This window comes from Heteronotia binoei, chromosome 21, assembly GCF_032191835.1.
Source record: "Heteronotia binoei isolate CCM8104 ecotype False Entrance Well chromosome 21, APGP_CSIRO_Hbin_v1, whole genome shotgun sequence".
In the NCBI taxonomy this organism is placed as follows: Eukaryota; Metazoa; Chordata; class Lepidosauria; order Squamata; family Gekkonidae; genus Heteronotia; species Heteronotia binoei.
Genome location: NC_083243.1, coordinates 79,321,670 through 79,345,565, shown reverse-complemented (window position 1 = coordinate 79,345,565; position 23,896 = coordinate 79,321,670). Strand labels below are relative to the sequence as shown.

The 23,896-nt window shown below is 41.3% G+C and overlaps 1 protein-coding gene across 8 annotated transcripts in view; it reads left to right on the top strand.

Annotated features, from left to right (window-relative positions):
* EXD1 (exonuclease 3'-5' domain containing 1) overlaps positions 1-23,896 on the top strand; it is a 59,387-nt gene that overhangs the window by 14,445 nt on the left and 21,046 nt on the right. For 7 of the 8 annotated variants that reach the window (XM_060263313.1, XM_060263315.1, XM_060263314.1 and 4 more), the window contains exons 5-10: positions 2,760-2,890; positions 4,605-4,672; positions 15,358-15,444; positions 22,546-22,650; positions 22,806-22,886; positions 23,422-23,565. In XM_060263313.1, coding sequence (XP_060119296.1) covers positions 2,760-2,890; positions 4,605-4,672; positions 15,358-15,444; positions 22,546-22,650; positions 22,806-22,886; positions 23,422-23,565 — 616 coding nt within the window. The remainder of the gene's footprint in view (positions 1-2,759; positions 2,891-4,604; positions 4,673-15,357; positions 15,445-22,545; positions 22,651-22,805; positions 22,887-23,421; positions 23,566-23,896) is intronic. The other variant, XM_060263320.1, reaches the window with a different exon arrangement.

The window sequence follows — 23,896 nt, the reverse complement described above, 5'->3', positions numbered from 1 at the left end:
CATCCTTGTTGAACTCCTTTTCTTATTCTAAACCAATCAATTGTTCCATATCCCATTCTGACCATTGCTTCTTGGCCCTTATACAGGTTTCTCAGGAGACCTGTGAGGTGGTCTGGTACTCCCATCTCTTTAAGGATTTGCCACAGTTTGTTGTGATCCACACAATCAAAGGCTTTAGCATAGTCAATGAAACAGAAATAGATGTTTTTCTGATGCTCCCGTACTTTCTCCATAATCGGTTGAATGTTGGCAATTTGATCTCTAGTTCCTCTGCCTCTCCGAAACCCAGCTTGAACTTCTGGTAGTTCCTGATCTTCACATTGCTGAAGCCCAGCGTGTAGGATCTTTAACATGACCTTGCTGGCATGTGAAATGAGTTCAATGGTGCGATAGTTTGAACATTCCTTGGCATTACCCTTCTTTGGGATTAGAATATAAACTGACCTTTTCCAATCCTGTGGCCACTGTTTCGTTTTCCAAATTTGTTGACATAATGTGTGCCATCACTTTAACAGCATCATCTTTTAGGACTTTGAATAGCTCAACTGGGATACTGTCATCTCCGCTCGCTTTGTTGTTAGCAATGCTTTCTAAGGCCCATTTGACTTCACACTCCAGGATGTCTGGTTCAAGGTCAGCGATTTTGCTGTCATGGTTGTCAAGGACATTGAGATCCTTCTTGTATAATTCTTCTGTGTATTCTTGCCACCTCTTCCTGATCACTTCTGCTTCTGTTAGGTCCCTACCATTTTTGTCCTTCATCGTGACCATCTTTGCACGAAACGTTCCCTTGATTTCTCCAATTTTCTTGAAAAGATCTCTTGTCCTTCCCATTCTGTTATTTTCCTCTATTGCTTTGCATTGTTCCTTCAGGAAGGCCTCCTTATCTCTCCTTGCTGTTCCCTGAAAATCTGCATTCAGTTGGATGAATTTTTCCTTTTCACCTTTGCCTTTTGCTTTCCTTCTTTCCTCAGCTATTTGTAAAGCCTCATCAGAGAGCCACTTTGCTTTCTTGCATTTCTTTTTCTTTGGGATGGTACTGATTGCTGCCTTCTGTACAATGTCACGAACCTCCGTCCATAGTTCTTCCAGCACTCTGTCTATCAACTCTAGTTCCTTAAACCTATTCTTCACCTCCACTGTATATTCATAAGGGATGTGATCAAGGTCAAACCTGAATGGCCTAATGGCTTCCCCATTTTCTTCAGTTTAAGCTGAATTTTGCAATGATCTGAGCCGCAGTCAGCTCCAGGTCTTGTTTTTGCTGACTGTATGGAGCTTCTCCATCTTTGACTGCAGAGTATATAATCAATCTGATTTCTGTGTTGCCCATCAGGTGATGTACATGTGTAGAGTTGCCTTTTAGGTTGTTGGAAGAGGGTGTTCGCTATGACCAGTTTGTTCTCTTGACAAAACTCTATTAGCCTTTGCCTGGCTTCATTTTGTTCTCCAAGGCCAAATTTGTGAGTTGTTCTGGTTACCTTTTGACTTACTTTGGCATTCCAGTCCCCTAGGATGAGGACATCTTTTTTTGGGTGTTGATTCTAGAAAGTGTTGTAGATCTTCATAGAACTGGTCCACTTCTGCGTCAGTGGTTGGGCATAGACTTGGATTACTGTGATATTGAATGGTTTGCCTTGGATACGGACCAAGATCATTCTGTCATTTTTGAGATTGTATCCCCTTTCTGTTTTCCTCACTCTCTTGTTAACTATAAAGGCCACACCATTTTTTCTATGGGACTCTTGCCCACAATAATAGATGTAGTGATGGGCAATATATATATGAACATATGAAGCTGCCTTATACTGAATCAGACCCTTGGTCCATCAAAGTCAGTATTGTCTTCTCAGACTGGCAGCGGCTCTCCAGGGTCTCAGGCTGAGGTTTTTCATGCCGATTTGCCTGGACCCTTTTTTGGAGATGCCAGCGATTGAACCTGGGACCTTCTGCTTCCCAAGCAGATGCTCTACCACTGAGCCACCGTCCTTATATATGATGGGTAACGTATATGGAGGGGCAATATATAATCATCTGGTAAGAAGCGAAAGGAGAATGGAAGGGGACAGAGGAGGAGAAAGGGGAGGCCAATCCTAGATGAAACCTATTGCTACCCTCAACCATAAGCCCTGTGGAACAACTCTGTTCTGCAGGCTCTGATCTCTCCCAGGATAGTGTTCCACCTGGCTATGGGTGAGAACAGCCAGGTACTCTTTGGGCCGGGGACCACCAGCAGATTTTGATCACTCGAGTGTAACACTCTTTGGGGGACATACCAGGAATGGCAGTCCTGAAGATATGCTGTCTTTTACCATTTAGTGCTTTAAAGGTCAACACCAAAATCTTGAATTTGATTTGATCTTCAGTCTGGAGCCAGTGCAGCTGGTAGAGAGATGAGTATGGCAACCCACTATATCAAGCAAGATCAGTTACCCTGCCATTGTGTCTTGGGTGCTTCTTTCTTCTTTGATTTCATTGTCTTCCTCTTTGAATTTGTCCTTTGCATGTCATAATCAGTACTGCTGAGCTGACTTGGCCATTGGTTTTCTTTTTACCTAAGGTCTCTTTCGTCTTTACTGTTTTGACTTCTGAATAATTATTGATATATCTGCCAGGAGATATAACAATGTTTGACTAAAATTCATAACTGAATGGAGAACAAAATAGTTTTGTATTCGCATTAGCTAAAATGTGACCAGTATTCTGTCTGTTATGTTATAATTATTTATCCACAGTGCCAATAATTATGTCTTATACAGCAGAGAAAATCCAGCTACTAGAATGGCTGCTGACAGAGAAGAACCACTGAAAGAGAACATTCAGGGATCTAATGCTGCTTCCCAAGAGATGAAGCAGCTCAGTCTATGTCACTTTAAATCTACCTGTTCAGGTAACAATCAGAAATTCAGGCTATTTATTCGGCAATTCCTTTTAAAAAATCCATTTCTATACTGTCATCTTAAGGCTGATAACATAGCCATGAGATTTTGTTTGGTTTTGATTTTTTTATTCTTAAAACATCTTTACATCTAGCAGATAGTTCATTAATACTTCCTTTATGTGCTTGTTGCAAAAATACATTGCATTTTCTAATAATAATAATACATTTTATTTATATCCCGCCCTCCCCGCCAAGGCAGGCTCAGGGCGGCTAACAACATATTCATATAAAAAAGTTATACAGTAATTTTAAAATCAGCATTATCTTAAAACCATTCCAATTTACATTCGACATAATTTAACAGTAACAGTGGTGTTCCTGGCGCTATTCTTTCTGTTTGCATAATGGCGAAGATCACTGAACAGAGTCACTTTGGCGGGTCCATCAATTCGGCCATCCTTAGTCAGCAGTCTGCGAAGGCCAACCTAAAAAGGATGGTCTTGCAGGCCCTGCGGAATTGGTCAAGACCCTGCAGGGCCCGCACCTCTTCCGGGAGCTGGTTCCACAGGCATGGAGCTGCAACGGAGAAGGCCCATGCGTGGGTGTTCTGCAATTTCGCCTCCTTCTACAGTGTCACAGTGTCTTAACATGCACCTACGCATTGCAGTGAAGAACATTTCTGTTGCAAATAGGATCGTTGTATGCATGGGTCACTTTGTAGAAAAACAGGTGGTGGAGCTCATCCAGGGATTGTTACGCAGCTGCACCTACTATTCAGTGGACAAGGTGGAGAGGAGGAGGGGGAACCCTCAGAAAGGTTCAGGAGCTATGCTCCTGTGAGCTCCTGCTGAAGCTGAGGCCTGGTTGTGTGGATTCTAGTACTGCTAGTAGCAGTTAATATTTGAACGTAGTTAGAGCCTAACAACTTTCCAGTTTTTCTTCCTCTAAACACTTTTAAATAGTGTAATTGGAGGTAGGAGTGGGATGCACTTGGGCAAATATGTGGCTAGCATTTGGGGCTCTGGTGCCCACTGCACTGCCTTGTGCACACATCCATGACTTTTAAAGGTGCTTAAAATAAATCATGTTTCAAGAAGAATAGTTTAAAATGAATGCATGTAGTGTCAATAGGGTGTGTGGCAGCACTCCATTTGGCAACTGAGCAGTATGGAGATGAGGCAGGCTGCCAGACATTTGCCTGCTGGATTGAAAGAATATACTTTACCATTTTCCCCATAGTGATGGGCTTTAAATGGATCCATTCTAAATTATAAGAGTGCATAAAGTTGAGTAATTTTGACACCACTGTTTGCATGTAACTGTAACCACTAGACAGAAAATCTTTCAAATGTAGTAGTGACTCACTCAGTCAGGATCAAGCTAGAATCTGCTTGTTAAAAGATGCACTTGAATGATTTGATATGAGCCATCAAAACCAATAGCCATCCACCTTTGGACTAGAGGCGCTTAAGTTTTAAAACTGTTTTATAAGGATCAATGAATCTTTGCTTATAACATGCCTGAGTAAAGATTCAGGTGGGTAGATTCAGGAAATCTGAATTCTGTATCTGATGAAGTGTGCTGGCACACAAATGGTTATACCTTGAAAAAAACTTTATTGGTTTTTAAAGTTCTACTGGATTCAGACTTCGTTATGCCTAAGTAAAGTTTTGCTGTGATTGCAGATAAGAAGAAAGTATTCAATGTGTTAATTTGATTTTAGATGAAGACACAGAGGAGGCTATAGAATACATTGTAATTGATCAGTTCCAAAGGAAATTTGGTTCTGCTGTGAGTATGCTTTAATTTCTATTTGGTTGTTTTCCCCCTCAGGCTTTTCCATTGTCCATAGTAAATACAAGATCTATGAGAAGTTGTATTAGAGCACACATGTTAAATACTTGCCAGTTCTTTAAATAATTGCCAGTAGGACTTAACCTAACCTAACAATATGCAAGAGTTGTAATGATTGTTTCCAGCTCACCCTGGCTAAATTCTCTGAATTGCACTTTTGGTAGAGTCCATGAAGCTCTAACTTCAGTTTTACCTTGCTTTTATCCCCAAAGCAGCATACATTCTCCCACCCTCTATTTTATTCTTGCAACAGCTCTGTTAGGCATGCGACTGGCATAAGTCACTCTGCAAGCTTCCATGGCCAAGTGGGGATTTAAACTTGGGTTTCCTGGATCCTACACTGACACAGTAATCATTACACCACTTTGGCTCCCTCAGTATGTCCCCAAGATTTGCTCTGATCCCTCTTTTAAGTTTCAGATCTTCTTCAGGGTCTTTGTGCATCACAGCTGTGGAATATTGTGGGCCTGTGCTGACCTTGATTGGTAACTCGCAAAGCCAAAAGGATTTTCACACCCTTTGCAGTGTCATGCACAGCAGCTCCACTATACATGCTTACAGTAATGGGCATGAGGATCCTGCCAGTTCCTTTTTGACCACCAGGCTGTTAGAATAGTCTTTCCTTGCCTTGGATCAAGTCTTTCCCACCTTTCTTTGATGTTTCTTTTCTGACCTTTTCTTTTTCTTCTTTTTCATTCATCAGCAAAGAGAGTTAGAACTTTGTTAGAACTCCTGGAGACTGATTTGGAGTTTTTCCTCTGAGTTGGGGGCTTGGGCCCTACACCCTCCTCTGCCTTACACTCCCCCTTCTGCAACTGTCAGAAAAATTTGTTTTTCCATCTTTTTGACTTATGGAAAAATGCTGGGGGTGTTTTTAAAAGGTGTAGCAAGATCCCTCCTCTGGACAGACACTCATTGTGCCTCCTTCATCATGGACTCACTGGACTGATTCTTGCATCTACTACTCTAAATTTTCCAAACAAATTAGAAAAAAATTGAGCATGTCATCTCCACACTGTGCTCTTGGAATCCACCCTTTCAGCCCCCACAATGGCAACCTTCATTGAAGCATCAACTTCTGCACAAACTCAGATTCCCAGCTCAGCATTGACCTCCACCTCTCTACTGACACAGGTTCCTCCGGCACCAAACGAATGGTGCCATTTGACTCGGAAACCTCTTCTCCTGCTAAGAAATGCAGGGAGGGTAAGGAGCATAAGGCGGACAAACACAAAAAGCATAAGAGAGACTCTGACAAGCCCTCAACATCACTCTGACAAATTGAAGTCTCCTCATCAAACTCCAGAGCCACCGGCAATACTTCCACACTAGTTGAACTTGTTACAATCTCCTATTTGTGCTTTGAACTTGTGCTCAGGATCAACGCAGCCAGTCTTTCTATCAGAGTTTGAGATCAACCTCATGCAGCTGACATCCCATTCACAGTCATCTAGCATGGAGACCAGTCACTCTGACCACCCCAATTGCCCCCCTTGCTGAAACATGGTAGAGATTATTTGTCAGGTCAATTCATAGCACCAAATCAGGGTTTTGCCACAGGTCAAGACAAAAGAGATTACTGTGACTGATCTCTCAACTTTAAACCGCCCTCCTCACCATCACCAGAGCCTGGGGACTAATGTATTAATTTATATTTTATCAAATTTATATCCTGCCCTCCCCTAATGGGCTCAGAGCAGCTCACAACATTTTAAAAAAACATAAAATTTTAAATTCGGATATACAATAAAATCATTTTCATACATTTTACAATCATTACATCCAAGATGTATATTGATATTCTGATTATTCCAATGTTTTTGGTTTCAGTTCTTTCAGTTCAGTGACTGTGGTAATATTTATATGGAGCATATGCACTCCCTATCTCTTTCCCACGGCTATCCTACAGACCAATGGATCGGGATCCACAACCTGCAGCTTCTTACCAATACTGACACTGGGACACTAGGCTGACAGCATCAGCTTCAAAACCACTACCAACATCGACTTGTCCCCGTAGTCATTCATCACATTCCCAACTGCCTCCCTGGCCAGTTTCCTGCTTCTAATATATTTGAAGAAATTTTTATTGTTGGTCTTTATGCTTTTTGCAATATGCTCCTCATAGTCCCTTTTTGCCTGCCTGATCACAGTCTTGCATTTGATTTGCCACAGCCTGTGTTCCCTTTTATTAATCTCACTTGGACTAGCTTTCCACCGCTTAAAGGAGTCCTCCTTACCTTTTACAGCTTCCATTACTTTGTTTGTTAACCATGCAGGCCTTTTCTTATATCTGTTTGTGCCTTTCCTAACTTGTGGTATATATTTTATTTGAGCTTCTAGGATTGTAATTTTAAATAGTCTCCAAGCTTCCCCAAGGGTTTCGACTGTATTTACCTTTCCTTTCAGTTTCCTCTTCACATGCCTCCTCATCTCAGAGAATGTACCCCTTTTAAAGTTAAACGTGGTTGTGCTGGTCTTTTGGGGCAACTCCCTATTTATACAAATGGCGAAATCAATAACGTTATGGTCACTGCTCCCAAGTGGTGCGATCACTTTTAAATCTCTCACCAAGTCCTGGGCATTACTTAGGACCAAATCCAGGATCGCCCCAGCCCTGATAGGTTCTGTGACCATCTGCTCCATAGCAGTCATTGAGAGCATCTAGAAACTCAATCTTTTTCTCTTGACCTGAACACATATTGACCCAATCAATCTGCGGGTAGTTAAAATCACCTATTACGACACAGTTTTTACGTTTAGTCGCTATCTTTAATCCGTCCATTTCTGACCATTCTTCCTGATGATAAATGTCAGGAAGCTAGATGCATCCAAAAGGAGGGTATGTTGCTAGCCAAAACACAACTCAATCCTTACAAACATCCGTTGGATATTTTCACCAAGTCTCACCTCTGCCATCACACTAAGACACCTCTCCTGGCTACAATCAATGTCCCTACAAGAAGATATCAGAGCATATATTGAAGACCTTCCCTTTGAAGGAGAGGATCTGTTTAGCTCCACTACTGGTGTTGTAGGATCTTGACAAAAGTATCAAGACCTTGCAGTTGGAGAGGGGGGGGGGGGAATCCTTCTCTTCCAGATCCTCCCAATCTCAACCTTGGAAGAAATCATAGTCTCATAGGCCATTCAGCAAGCACTCCACAGACCAAACGTAGCAATCAAGATCCCAACAGAGCCTCCTGTGAACACATCCAAGTCTAAATTTTCTTCCTCCACCTCCCAAATGGGAAGATCTAAGGCTGCCAGGACTCCCAAACAGAATCTTTGACACCAACATCACAAACATTGAAATTCCAAGCGTAAATTCCTCTGGACCCGCTCGACTTTACTACCACTTATCAGCTTGGAAAGAGATTCACGTCCAATAAATGGGTCCTCTCTGTCATCTCAGATGGATATACAATAGAATTCATTCAGATCGTGCCACCTTGGGGGGGGGGGGGTTGTCACCCCTCCATCGGCAGTCCTCCTGGAAGAAGTACAAACTCTACTGGACAACAGGCCATGGAACCAGTCCCTCACAACCAACACCACTTTGCCTTCTACTCCACTATTTTACAGTTCCCAAGAAGAATGGAGGCCTCAGCCCCATTCTGGATCTCAGGGCTCTGAATGAATTCATCATATACAAAAAGATCCACATGATATCTCATTACAATATCCCATCACTTCTCTGGGAAGGGGCATGTATGCTGACCCTAGATCTACAGGATGCCTGTTTTCACCTTACCATTTGTCATCAACACAGATGGTTCCTCCAATTTGCCATCAGGGACCATCATTTTCAATATAAGGCTTTACCCTTTGGAATATTGACAGCACCACAGGTTTTCACCAATATGACCATGGTCATTGCAGTCTATCTTAGTCTTCAAGGGATCACCATCTTCCCATTCATAGATGACTGCTTTTTGTGGCAGATTTCAGGGAAACCCTCCTCCAACTCATACTCTGAGGATGAATTTTAAGAAGTCCAACTTAATTCTAGCCACTTGGGTCCAGTTCATTGGAGCAGTGCTCAATTCACGACTGGGCAAGGCTTTTCTTCCCCATTAAAGGACAGAGGACATGATTGCACTCATTTGTCTAATCCACTCCCAAGGAAAAGCATCAGCTCTCCAGATCCAACGCTTGCTAGGAATGAGAGCTGCAACAACCTCAATCATCATCTTCACCAGCCTTCATATGAAGCATCTACAAACTTGGTTAAGAACATAAGAGAAGCCATGTTAGATCAGGCCAATGGCCCATCCAGTCCAACACTCTGTGTCACACAGTGGCAAAAAAAAAATTATATATATACACACACACACACACACACACACACTGTGGCTAATAGCCACTGATGGACCTCTGCTCCATATTTTTACCTAACCCCCTCTTGAAGGTGGCTCTGCTTGTGGCCGCCACCACCTCCTGTGGCAGTGAATTCCACATGTTAATCACCCTTTGGGTGAAGAAGTACCTCCTTTTATCCATTCTAACCCGACTGCTCAGCAATTTCATCAAATGCCCACGAGTTCTTGTATTGTGAGAAAGGGAGAAAAGGACTTCTTTGTCTACTTTCTCCATCCCATGCATTATCTTGTAAACCTCTATCATGTCACCCCACAGTCAACATGTGTTATGTGTTGGTGTATCAGGTACTTCTCCTAGGGGGTGCCCACACAAAATCCATGAAATGTGCACCCCACCCCCACAGAGATGCATCTGTTCTTAGGGTTACTGAGGGGGTTGGTGGGTGAAATGCAGCACCAGCAAGGAGATTCTGAGTTACTGAAGGTATTCAGTAGATTCAACACATGGTTATTGAAGGTATTCAAGTCATTGATCCACTCATAGTTGCTTCACCTTCTTCTGACACACCTCTTAACGTCCCTAGAGTTGTGGGAAGATACTCAGAATCTCCTTGCTGGTGCTCCATTTCACCCACCAACCCCCTCAGTAACCCTAAGAACAGATGCATCTCTGTAGGGGTGGGGTGCACATTTCATGGATTTTGTGTGGGCACCCCCTAGGAGAAGTACCTGATACACCAACACATAAGCTATCTCAAACTACTGGCAGTGAAGTATGTGATGCAATCTTTCAGTTACCTGACTGGGGACAAGTAGTCTCAGTACTCACAACTGCTCTGTGCTACATAAACAGACTAGGTGGCACAATCTCCAGACAGCTGTGTCTTCTCACAGTGGATCTCTGGAAAGACTGTCAGTCTCAGGATGTCTTCCTTGTAGCTTCATGACTACTGGTGTTCAGAACAGCACAGTGGACTTCCTGACACTCTGCTACCACAATCTACTCGGCTTGAGCCATTCATCCCTCAAGGTATATCTAGCTGCTATTTCAGTTGTTCCAGTTGATGGGTTTTTCTGTGTTTGCTCACTCTCCTACAAAAAGGTTCCTCTGGGGTCTGCTTTGTTTGTTCCCTCCATGGAGATTCCCTGCACCAGCCTGGGACCTTTCCTTTGTTCTTAACAAATTAACTTCTAAACCATTTGAACCTATGGGAACTTGCAGTCAGCAGAATCTATCTTGGACGACAGAATTCTTGATCAGCATTACCTCCGCTAAGGGTAGGTGAACTGAGAGCCTTACGGTGTGACCCTCCCAACCTGATGTTTCATGCAGAAGGGGTCTCTCTGGCTCCAGATGTGAACTTTCTTCCCAAGGTGGCCTTGAACTCTCATCTCCAAGCAGACATTGCCCTTCCAGTCTTCCTTCCCGCTACTTAGGATGAGTCTGAACACAAACATAATTCGTTGGATGTTCAGAGGGCTTTAGCCTTTTACTTGCATGGAACTCGGAAACATCATGAAACCCCTGTTATTTTTGTATCCTTCCCCTCACACAGTTTGGGGACTGATATTCCTTCTCAGACTCTAAGTGGATTGTTGAAGAAAACAAGTTATACTACCTGCTGACCAAACACACTCCACCTGGACCTCATTGATCTCACTTCAGCAGAGCCCTGGTCACCTCCACGGCTTTCCTCAAGGGTATGCCACTTCATGATACATGTCAAGCAGCCACATAGGCCCTGCCTCACACTTTCATGAAACATTATGCCCTGGACGTATGTCTGTCTCAGTAGACTTCAGTGGGACGGTGTTACAAGCAGCATGTGTATGAGTCTCTGCCAGCACCCTCTTCTAGGTAGGCTCTTTTTTGCTTGCTGTTCTCCCATAAGTATGATGCACAGAGACCATGAAGATGAACAGGTTGCTTACCTGTAACTGATGTTCTTTTGAGTGGCCATCTGTGCATTCACACCACCCTCCCTCTTTTCCCACTGCTGTTTGGACTCATCTAGAAGCTTTTTTTGGCAATCAGAAGGAACTGGTGGGATCCTTGTGTCCATTCCAGTGGACATGCTTGGTGCATCCTCTGCACGTGACATTAGAAAGGGTGCAAAAATCCTTCTGGCTTTGCCAGCACAGGCACACCGTATACCATAGGTGTGAATGCACAGATGACCACTTGAAGATCACCAATTAAGATAAGCAACCTGTTTTTATAACAAGTTTTTTATTAAAATAACCTGGTTTAAAATGAAATCTGAACTATTTATTTATTTATTTATTTGGGATTTATATCCCGCCCTTCCCACAAGTGGCAACTGAATAAAATTAACCTCCTAGAGCTGGATTTATTACCCTCTTAGGAATTCATGACACCTGCAATGTGCTTCACTTTGTAAAGAAAGAATATGGGGGAAATATTTGTCAGTTACCATATTGTACAATAATTCATGTAGTTTATGGCTGGATACTGGGGGGCTGAGACCAGCACATTACCACAGGAGTCATTCAGTGATCCATTTAGATGACCTCTTATTTTTGTTTTTTGTATAACTTGATCTCTACAATGGATTCAGTGTCCTAATTATAAATATTAATTAAAGAACATAGATATTTACCTTCCAACCCATGGAGATCACTGATCTGCTGAGGCAATAGCTACCAGCCTTTGGTTTTGATAGAGATTATGTACTGTTCTGGGGTGGGGCTGAGTGGTTATATGGTAACAGAGAAGACAAAAGTAGAAATGAACACTGGAAAGAAGTGTCACCTTTTGATTCCACTCAAGATCTATACAGAAAAGCCTTTCATGGCTGCAGATTATGAAAGACATCCTATGTAGAATAATACCTATTGCGTTATTTAAAAATAAGCTGTGTTTAATATTTCTAAAAATAATAAAATATCAAATTTAATATAAGTCTGTTTATATTGATTCCTCCCTAGTCCCCCCTCCCCATTTTTTTCCTTAGCAGAATGCATAGAGAAATAGCTCTACTGCTATTTTCTTTTAGGTCTTGTGCCACTTTCCTATTAGGCCACAGTGTTCCCAGAGTAGAACCACTTAGTTTTCTTTCTGCAAGCAAACAAAAAGAGAACCAGGATTATAAAACAACCTCACAAAAATTAATTGGATTTTTGATTAGATGCTCTTTATCCTGAACATTCAAATTTAGGGGGAGGGGTTTGATTTTAAAAAATGCTGAGGTTTTTTTTCAAAAGGCATTGATCCGAGGAAGTATTAAACGTTTTATTATTTATTTACAAAATGTATACACCCATCTTTCCTGCCCTCATCAGACCACCAAGGGAGTTAACAGACTTTTAAAAGTTCAGGATAAAAATGCATCTTAAAAGCCATTAAAACCAAAGAAGAACACATCATTAAAACAGTTAAAATCAAAGATAGCATAAGCATTAAAAAGTATCAGAACAACAATTAAAACATAGGGCAGGAAGGAGAATCACTGAGGGAACATCAAATGAAACAAAAAGTCTTCACCTGTTAGCAGAAGATGGCAACAGAAAGGGACTGACAAATCTCCCTGAGGAGTGAGTTTGAGAATTTTGGTTATATAACCAAGGAGGCACTCTTAGGTTGCCACCCAACTAACCTCAGAAGGCAGGGGTACCTTGGAAGATGACCAAAGTGATCAGGTAGGTTAATAAGGTTGTTCAAATATGCTGACCTCAAGCCAAATAGGGCTTTAAAAATCAACATCAGCATTGTGAATTGTGCCAGAAAACAAATAGAGAGCCCGTGTACATGGATCAGGACTGGAGTGATACTGTCCTTATGACCTCTTTCTGTCACCATCCTGCCTGCAGCATTTTGCACCAGTTAAAGTTTCCGAACTTTGCTCAAGAGCAACTCCATAAGGCTTTGCATTAATATAACCTAGATGTAACCATGTATTACTATGGCCAGGTTTTTTTCTGACCTGGAAAGCTTTTGGCTGGCTGAACAATTGAAGCTGGTAAAGTGTGGGCCTAAGAGTATCCCCAAACTACAAGAGACAGTTTCTCATCCATTTTTTCCTGGAAAGATGACCCAATAACATTTCACACAACTGGTATGGGTTACTAAATATTCAAAAGGAGTGGAATAATCTAAAACAGCTGTGCAAGTGTGAGTCTAGATTTAACTGGGTTTTGGAAGTTTTGAAATGCACTGCCTTCAGCCATTAAAACCAGATCTTTATTATTTTGATTTCTATCCTGCCCTTCCTGTGAGCTTGCTCAGGGTGGGTTACAGCAAAAATTAAAAAAAATTAAAGGAAAATTAAGATTACAATTAAAACAAGATTAAGATTACAATATAGACAGCTGAAATACCAATTTAAAACTCTGCTTCAACAGTCCTGACCACTCAGGTCCATAGGTCCATCAGATCCTAATTACTGGGGGCCAGATAGAAGGCGACCTCTGCCGCCTTAACTGAAGACCTGGCAGAAGAGCTCTTATTTCACTGCCCTCAGATTCATTGAAATTTGTCTCTTGGGATAAAGAATATACCCCCAAAGTCATTTATGCATATTTTGTTTACAATTAAGATAATTATATACCCTTTGAAGTTGTATAAACATTTTATTTAGCCTGAAATCATAATTACTTGCTAAATAGTGTTTTCTGTCTAAGTAATCATATAAGTAATTGTGCTTTAAATCACTGCACCCAGGATACAAATTTGTGATATACATATGCCCTTAGTGATCAAACAGAGAATTTTGAAAACAAAAGGCTTATGTCAATATAAGATGTACTGAAAGGTGTGATTGTAAAATAAGTGTAAAAATTGTATTTCCTCTTTCCACAAGTTGTCTTTGTATGGTTTTTTGATTATTCAAGCTTATACAGATTTAAAGCGAATGGGAAGTTTCGAAAAATTTAGTTACATTTATATAAATAACTTCAAATTGCAAAGTTCTCTTAAGTACTTCTTCAACAAGAATGAAATAATTTGTTAGATGAAAAATATGAAGAATGTCAACTAGTAGAGTAACATAAAAGAAATTTTATCTGACAGCATCAGTCCTGATCCCATAGATCCCTGATCACATAAAAAGCAAATTTTACAAGAAGCTGATGATGTTACATTATCATCATTGGAGCATAGTTCCCTCCCTGTCTTTAATATGGAACAATAGCTGATGACCTCCATCTGATGGTGGACAGAGGCCAAGCCTCTCCATTGTTCTTATTGGATTTATCTGCAGCCTCTGATACAGAAGATCATGCCATCTTGTTGAGGCACCTGGAGGCAGAACTAGGTATCAGAGGATGTGCATTGAATTGGTTCAAATCAATCTTCATGGATTGCTGCTGGAAACCAGTCGTCATTAGTGTGGGATCTAATTTGTGGGATTCCTCAGCACAGTTCTATCCCCCATGCTTTTAAATCTCTATGTGAAGTCCTTAAGACAAATCATTTGTAGTTTTGGAGTTGGTTGACATCAATATGCAGCTGCAAAAAAGGCTTTCAGCTCAGCCTGTAAGATGGCCCCTTACCTTGATACAGCTGACCTGGCCACCTGACTTAGCACCACAGTAACATTGAGACTAGACTACTGTAATGCACTGTATATTGGTTTCTCCTCAAAATCAACTCAGAAACTGAAACTAGTCCAGAATGCTGTGGCTTGGCTGGCTATTAATGGGAGCTAGATGGAATGTACATATTACTCCTATTCTGCAGATGCTCCATTGACTGCCCGTCTCTTACCAGGATCAATTTAAGTTATTGGTTATCACAAACAAAGCCCTTAACGGCCTTGGCCCCTTTTATTTGTGAAACTGCCTCTCTCCCATGCTTCTCCACAACACCTTCACTCATGCCAACAGGGACGACTCGGGTGCCAACCTGCAAATGAGCAAAATCAGCAACTGCCTTTATACATGCTTTCTCTATTGTGGCTCTAAGCTTGTGGAAGGGCCAGCTCAAGGAGGTAATGAAAACTCCCAGATTCCTGGTTTTGTGCAAACTAAGGGAAATTGGATTATTCAGGAGGGCTTTTCTTCACAAGTAATAGGGTTGCACTATATAAAGGGTTCACAAACTTACTTGTATTGAGATTGTACTCTATACTGCTTTGTATAGCTTACTATGTGTAGGATCCTACTATGTAATTTCTGAACACTTAATGGGTCATGTTAATACTTATGCTATTTCAGTTCTTTCTGGTGGTTTCAGACTTCTAAAATACTACTGCATTGGTTATTGAACATCCCTTGTTAACTGTACTGATTTACTATGTGTAATCTGCCTTGAGTCACTCCCTACCCCCTTGTTCTGACTAGATGATGCACATCAAAAAGCAAAATGTTTGTGCTATAGCAGCAGAGGGTGTCAGTCTGTGCCGTCATGGAAAACTGTCTTGGCTGCAGGTAAGAAGACAATTTAACAACACATACTTTGCAATTCATATCAAAGCATTTGGTTATTAGTTTCAGTCTAGCCAGTTTGGTGCAGTGGTTAAGTGTGTGGACTCTTATTTGGGAGAACCAGGTTTGATTCCCCATTCCTCCACTTGCACTTGCTGGAATAGCCTTGAGTTAGCCATAGCTATGGCAGAGGTTGTCCTTGAAAGGGCAGCTGCTGTGAGAGTCCTCAGCCCCACCCACCTCACAGGGTGTCTGTTGTGGGGGAGGAAGATAAAGGAGATTGTGAGCTGCTCTGAGATTCGGAGTGGAGGGCGGGATATAAATCCAATATTATCAATCTGTGGTTTCCCTCAAAATCTGTATATATAAAGGTTTTAGATGTGCCGTATCTTGGTTTATCAATATAATACTCCCCTCCATTTCCTCCATTATTTCTGTGTCCTTGCTATAACTTACATTGAATTTAGGTAGTTGTGTAAGCTCATTAAAAAACAAACAGAATGTACAGCTTTTATTGCCCCAAGATCTGCCCCTTTTCAGAAGCCATAATCCCCCAGAGAGTACCCTTCATTCTCTAGCACCTATGTATCCAGAGGTACAGGAAGACTATATCTTGTAACAGAACAGTGAACCAAATGCATCTCATGATGAGACAGTCAGGTTCCCAAAAGAAAGATGTGACACAGTCCACTGGGACTCATTCTGTGGTTTAAAACGTTCCCCTCTCACCCAGGCCAACATGAATAACTGGTATTTGCAGGACAATAGCTTGACTTTCCATTCCACTAGAATTAATCATCCCATTAATCAGCAGGATAATCTGTTGGAAGTGAAAGACTAGGCACTATCCCCTGCCTCAGTGTCCAGACTGCATGGCAAGAGAGTCAAACAGCTAGATAGGCAGACTCAGCTTGATTCCTGTGTTTATTCTTCTGCTACCATCCCTTTGATATGTAGAATGCTATTCTCAAGGAACAACTTCGTTCCTCCCATTCATCCTTTCCCACAACACACTTCTTCTTGCATACACTGAGGAGGACATGCTCTCCATCTTGGCACCATAATGAAGTTGGCCCTCTCACCAGCTGCAACCACCCATAGTAAATTAGATTAGTATACTATCCTTGTCTCTATGCTTTCCTATCTAGTTCTTAAATAGACTATTATTAGTCTTCAAACTGAAAAGTGGCACTTTATAACGTGGCTTGAATACTTGGTACAAAAGTTGCTGCTGCATGTATAACAAAGCAATCTGCTAAACTAATCAGTGGGGTAAAGAAAATAAACTGTGCAAGCCAATATTAAAATTGTTAAATTGTTAAATTATACACACTCATCATAGAAATTAATATAATATACAATAGATCATCAACAAGATTTACACAGAATTCATAAACATCCAGCACTCAACATAAACCACCATGTATATAAATAACTTTGCTCCAGGTCTTCTTTTTTTTTTCCAGTTCAAAAATCCAGTCCAACTTCAGATATTGTATCCAAAAGCCCGGTAGGAAATCCACTTCAATAGCTCTTGTAAGAAATAAATTCCAGGTTGCTTAGAATTCAGTGTAGCCAGGGCTTTTTTTGTAGGAAAAGCCCAGCAGGAACTCATTTGCATGTTAGGCCACACCCCCTGACATCACTGTTGTTTGGCATAGGGCTTTTTTGTAGCAAAAGCCCAGCAGAAACTCATTTGCGTATTAGGTCACAACCCCTGATACCAAGCCAGCCAGAACTGCGTTCCTGTGCATTTCTGCTCAAAAACCCTGAGTGTAGCAATGTTCTTCCATAGCCTGCCGAAGCAAAATCCTTCATGAGTTGCCAAAGCAGCCCCACCCCGACACCTTTGCCGGCTTGTGACAGTGTTTCATGTTCACAGCTTCCTCAGGAATTATTCCTTAACAAACTATAACCAACTCATACATTCACAAACAGCATGTGAGACCATGTGTCGAACAAGGTTTGTGTATTTTGAGCTGAGGAGAGGTTTGTGAATGTATGAGTTGGTTATAGTTTATTAAGGAATAATCCTTGAGGAAGCTGTGAACGTGAAACACTGTCACAAGCTGGCGGAGGTGTTGGGGTGGGGCTGCTTTGGCAGCTCATGAAGGATTTTGCTCGGCAGCCTACAGAAGAACATTGCTACACTGAATTCTAAGCAACCTGGATTTATTTCTTACAAGAGCTACCGAAGTGGATTTCCTACCGGGCTTTTGGAAACAATATCTGAAGTTGGACTGGATTTTTGAACTTTTTTTGGCGGGGGGGGGGGGGGACCTGGAGCAAAGTTATTTATATATACAGTGGTTTATGTTGAGTGCTGGATGTTTATGAATTCTGTATAAATCTTGTTGATGGTATGGTGTGAATTCTATTGTATATTACATTTTCTATGATGAGAGTGTATAATTTAACAATTTTAATATCGGCTTGCACAATTTATTTTCTTTACTTCAGTTGTTCCTGTGTGTTCCTTACTTCTAAACTAATCAGTGGGAGCTGGACTAACTATACCAGTTAACTCAACACCTTCTGCCTGTTAGCACTCCTGTTCCATTATAGCGGTTGAAACTTTGTTTCCCGTTGGCAGAAAAAGTGCTGGGTTTTGGTATAAAAATGACTCCTTCATCCCCAACATAGAACCACACTTCAGGACAGCACAATATGACTTAATTTCTCTTGTTCTGCTTCTCATTCTCTGCCTTGCCTCCATGTCCTCTTCTTCCTCACTCTATAACTTCATCCCTTCCTGCCTTTTCTCCAGCCAGCAGGTACTGTCACCTTCCAGCATCTTCCCAGCACTGTGCCCTCTTTCATAACTTTCTGCTCCCTAGCCGGTCTACAACCCCTGTCCCTTGTGAAATTTCTCTCTTAGAGTATGACAGAGCTTAATGACCATTCAAAGGGTTGATCAGGCAGAGTCACCGATTTGATACCAGCTGGATGGACTGATATTCCTAGAAATTCTTTATTGAGTATTGTGTTTATAGCATCTGAACCAATATTCCTGAAAGCAATTGCTGCCGAATCTTCTTCTTATATGGATCCTTTGTGCTGAGTGCAGAGATTGAAAAATGCAGGTCCCTCAAGAGCATTCATTTCCCAACTGTTAATTTAACTGGCAATAAAAAAATATCAAGACACATGATACCTTCCAAATATTACAGGAATATTCAGATAGCTAAATGAAAATCAAATTCATCATTTCCCCTTCACCTGTATCCAAAAATGAAGAAATAAATGATTTACTTCATTATTTTTATTACTTTATCTGAATTTTATTCCCATCTAATATATTTGACAGCAAAATTGGATCCTCAACACAGAAGATGAATTATCTACTGCTCTTGACACAGATGTTGAAATAGCCAAGAATAATTCTAATATACACCATAATGATGAGCATTGCTGAATACAATGCAAAATAAAAACTTTCAAACCGAAGCATCATTTGACAGGCAGCAGAGAAAAGGGAGGGATATTGTAATACCCAGCTACTATTCAGCATTGTTCAAACCCAGGGATCCTTAACCTTTTCAAGCCTGTGGGCACCATAAGAATCCTGACACCGGGTTGTGGGTGCAACCACAGAATGGCTTTCGCAGGACATAGAGCCAACCACAGAATGTCTGGGGCTGAGGTTATACACTTAACAGTAGATCTCCAGCATTTCAGGCAAAAGCCCTGTTTAAACTGAACTCATTGTTTAATTTTTTTCCCTAACCACAGGTTATGTTCAGTCATGCAGTGAGTGGAAGATATTTGTGCTGTGGTGGCAGCTGTTGCCAAAACAATGTTTTTAAAAATTTGCACAGTGAATCAGATTCCTGATTGGAAGCCTGTTAAGGAATTTTACATGTCTTACAATTTTTTAACATATTGGAATTTTACATGCTGGTTTTGCCAAATTTTAGAAATGTTGTATTCTTCCCTGACCACCCCCCACCCCCATGGGTCTGTTCATTTTTTTTTTAACTCTGTTTTAACTCTGCTTAGAACAGGGGTGTCAAATGTCTGGCCTGTGGGCCAGAACTGGCCCACTCAGGGCTTTAATCAGGCCCATGGGGCTCTCTTCTACCCCCTCCTCCCCCTCCTGTCTTCACCCTTTGAAGCTCCGAGGCTGACGAAGTTTTCTGCTCTTTCTGCCTTGTCTTTGCCGGCTGCAGCAGGAAACAAAACTGCAAGGAAAATGTGGAATGGATTTTCCATGAAGGTCTCTGTGCTCAGAGAGATAGGGCCCAGAGACCTTAATAGAAGATCAATTCCACATTTTCCCTGCAACTTTGTCTGTGCTGCAATGTGTTTCAGTGGAGTGGAGATAAGTTTCACTTTTCAGCATTCCTATAGCCAGCTGAAGCTCATTGTGTCCTTACAAATAAAGTGTTGATGCTTTGAGCCAGCTTGTCTCTGCTGAATGGGCGTGACTTAGTGAGTACTCTAACCCGGAAACCCACAGCCAAAGAGGGATATTACACTGCAGAGCCATTGCCAATCTAAGTAGACCTGGGGGGGGGGAGGGGAGAGAGAAGCTTGCAATGCCATTTTATTATTTTTCCAGGCTCAGAGCTTTTTATATTTTTAGTTTCTGCTGCGATCCTTGTGCTTTTTCTTTGTGTTTTATTTTAAAAATTGCTTTGCCAAATCCCGCTATTCCCCCACCTTTTCATTTTAAACAAAATATTGCAAGAGTTTAAAGCATGTTTGTACTTTAAGTTAAAAAATAATATATTTTAACTGTGCTTGTGTCCTTTATAAAGTTTATATCTCTGCTACCTTACATTACATTTTATGACACACAGTCCTATTTGAGTCAGATCCTGCCCTCCTAACAAATGAGTTTGACACCCCGACCTTAGAAGCTATTTCAGTCAAGGGTTGAAGCTACACTATCTCTCAGGGAAGAGTTTTATTATTTTTTTTCTTTTGTGGAATGTAGAATGTATTCTAAGCAGAGGTTAGAGAGAATTATGTTTGAGAACAGAATTTGTGAACTCTCTTCAAAATTCTAGCCCATGACCTTTTGCACACCTTACCCTATAAAAGAGTGACTCAGTGTCTTGTTCAGTGTGCTTTCATGATCTGCTCTTGCAGGCACCAGGATGATCATCCTTAATAAAGATTGTATGCTCTGTTAACTTGAAAGCCTTGAGTGTTTCTCCCCTAGACATGTTCTCAGAAAGCGGGGCCCTGTCTATTCTAGGCCTTGCATAACAAAACACTGTTGGGCAAAAGCCCCATCTGCCCCCTCACACTTTTTGAAAAAACTTAGCGGGTTCTTGGGAAGGTGTTGGCGGGCACAATGGTACCAATGGGCACCACACTTGGGACTCTTGCTCTTAGCATTCTAGTTCTGTTCACAAGAAGCTCCTGTTAAGTGGAAGCTTTCATCTCAATCAAGAACAAAAAGAGGCATAGATTAACCAGTGATCAAACTAAAAAATTGTTTATATTTCTCAAAAAAATTCTGGAAAATAAGTCACAAGTACAGTATAGGAGTCCCATGGCACAGAGTGGTAAGCTGCAGTACTGCAGTCCAAGCTCTGCTCATGACCTGAGTTCGATCCCAGCAGAAGCTGGGTTCAGGTAGCTGGCTAAGTGTAGATGACTGGGGAAGGCAACGGCAAACCACGCCACAACTAGAGCATTGTTGCTTGAATTCATTTGTTGAAGGTTAGCCTGTCACAACAGTAATTATGAATTAATAATTATTTACATGAATGGATGATCATAATTTTTATTATACATGTTAATTTTCTCTAGCCTAAACCACTGTGGAAGATTTACTGAAAATTGAAACACAGGAAAATAAAACACCCAGGTCTTTGTATGGAATACTTGGGCTAGTAAAAATATACATGGGACTTTAATATAGGGTTGTCAATCCCCAGGTGGGGGCAGGGGATCCCCTGGTTTGGAGGCCCTCCCCCTGCTTCAGGGTTGTCAGAAAGCGGGGGGAGGGGAGGGAAATGTCTGCTGGGAACTCTATTATTCCCTATGGAGATTTATTCCAATAGAAAATCATGGAGAATTGATCCGCGGGTATCTGGGGGGGCTGTTTTGGGGGGTAGAGGCACCAAATTTTCAGTATAGCATCTAGTGCCTCTCCCCAAAATACCCCCCAAGTTTCAAAAAGATTGGACCAGGGGGTCCAATTCTATGAGCCCCAAAAGAAGGTGCCCCTATCCATTATTTCCTATGGAAGGAAGGAATTGAAAAGGTGTGCCGTCCCTTTCAATGTGATGGACAGAACTCCCTTTGGAGTTCAATGATGCTTGTCACAGCTTTGATCTTGGCTCCACCCCTAATGTCTCCTGGCTCCACCCCCAAAGTCCCCAGATATTTCTTGAATTGGATTTGGCAACCCTACTTTATTTCTTTGTACATAATTGCCTAGTGTTGGGTTCTTTTGTTATTAACTTTGTATACCGTCACTCCAAATTGTTCATTGTTTGTAAAATGCCAAGAAAAAAGGCCAGTTCAGGTGTGGTGGGATCAAACAAACTAGTTTGGAATGAACCATGAATTGGCCACTTTTAGCACGAATCATGATTTGTGGCTCGGTTTGTGACCATCCCTATTTAACATCCTCTCATGATATGGCTGCTTTTTTCTTTTCTTTTCTTTTTGTTAAAAAGGAAGAATGTTTACATATCTCCTATGCAGCATCTAATTTTGAAATATTAATGGGTGGAAGGGTACTGAGACAGCTTTGTCCTACACATACCCACCTATTATATATTTGGTATCATAATTCAAGCAGCAAGAATTGTATCTAAGCATGGAAAAGTACAGACTGCCATCCCTCCACTGGCACACACTCTTCTTTATTTGATAATCTCTTGATAATCTCTCTCTTCTTCCTGTTTGAAATGAGAAGACTTTTGTGTACATATATTCAGGAAATGTTGAGCTTCACAGTCTTATCCTAAGCACAGTACTTGAAAGTAAGTCCTGCTTGCCTCAGTTATGCTTACTATGTAACATGTTTTGAATTAGGGTAGCAATTATCAAGGTAAGTATTTTTAAATACTGTAGTGTTTATATTTGGGTAATAGCAGACTGTTAATTTTTTATTCTGTTTTGCATACATATTTGCCATAGGTAGCAACAAAGAGCCATGTTTTTTTATTTGACATTTTCCTCCTGGGACCTCAAGTGTTTAAGAACGGCCTCCAAATGATACTGGAAGACAGGAACATTTTGAAAGTATGTATTTGGCTCATGCGAATAGTTGAGAGCAGATACAGGGAAAATATGGGGTAGTCAGAATATAGCAACAAAAATATGTCTGTGTATATTTACACATTTATTCCTATACCTGTTCAACTAAAATTCAGGTTATTTTTTCCTCTATTACTTAGGTTATTCATGACTGCCGGTGGCTTTCTGATTGCCTTTCTCATCAGTATGGAATTATGCTGTCCAATGTCTTTGATACACAGGTAGTTTGCTGGATGGCTTACGAGATTGAACTGTTTTGTAAAGGAATTCTTTATCTTGAAGGACATTGCTCCTTAATGCATGCAACCTTCCACAGAATCTGAATACCCATATGAATTTGGATTCATGAGAAACCTACTTCAGTTAGCCATGGTTTTGGAAGAAGGCATGAGAGCTAACAACATGCAGATAGAAACCAAAAAGATCCCATGTTTTGCATTGCAAATGTCCTTGTTCTTGTTGATGGAGCCTGACCAGTATATTTCTAATAACATTCTGCTGCTTATGTCCCACTGTTACTCCCATTACATCATTGGTTTTATAACAGACATTTCTATTTCTGCAAAAGGGAAAAAACCCTCAGCTAATGTACTGGGTTTAATAAACATGTAGAGGATATATACAAATAATTTAAAGTCATGTCTGATTGGTTGGCACAAAATTTTGGCTTGGTGACAGCACAGTTAACCCTCCATGCTCTGTAGCACCATGTGTACTTCTGGCCAGGGTGTACTTACCTTTGCTTCCCTTCCACAGGTTGCTGATGTCTTGTACTTTTCAATGGAAACGGGTGGTTTCCTTCCACACTGTATTTGCACTCTACAAGAATGCTTGATGCATCACCTGGGACTGCCTTACAAACAAGTTTCTTTTATGGCACAAAGGCAGCATGCAGTTGAGGTAAGTGATTCTGCTGGGATGGAATGATCCTGTCCTTTTGAAGGAAATTGCCTCTACTGATGGTAGAGGCAAGCAGGGCTCAATTAAACCCTGTGGAGGGTCAAAATCTCAGGGACCACCTCATAAATTATCTCAAAGTTGGAGCGCGCATCACCACCACCTGCAGCCCCCACTGTAATCTTTGACAAAGCCCCTTGACAAAGCTGTGGGGGAGAGGCAGGCAAACTTGACAGGGGAGCCCATAGGCCAGTGCCTACTTAGCCTAATTATTAATCCGGCCCTGGAGGGATTGTCTAACTGGGGATGTGCTTATTTAGTAGATTAGTCCTTT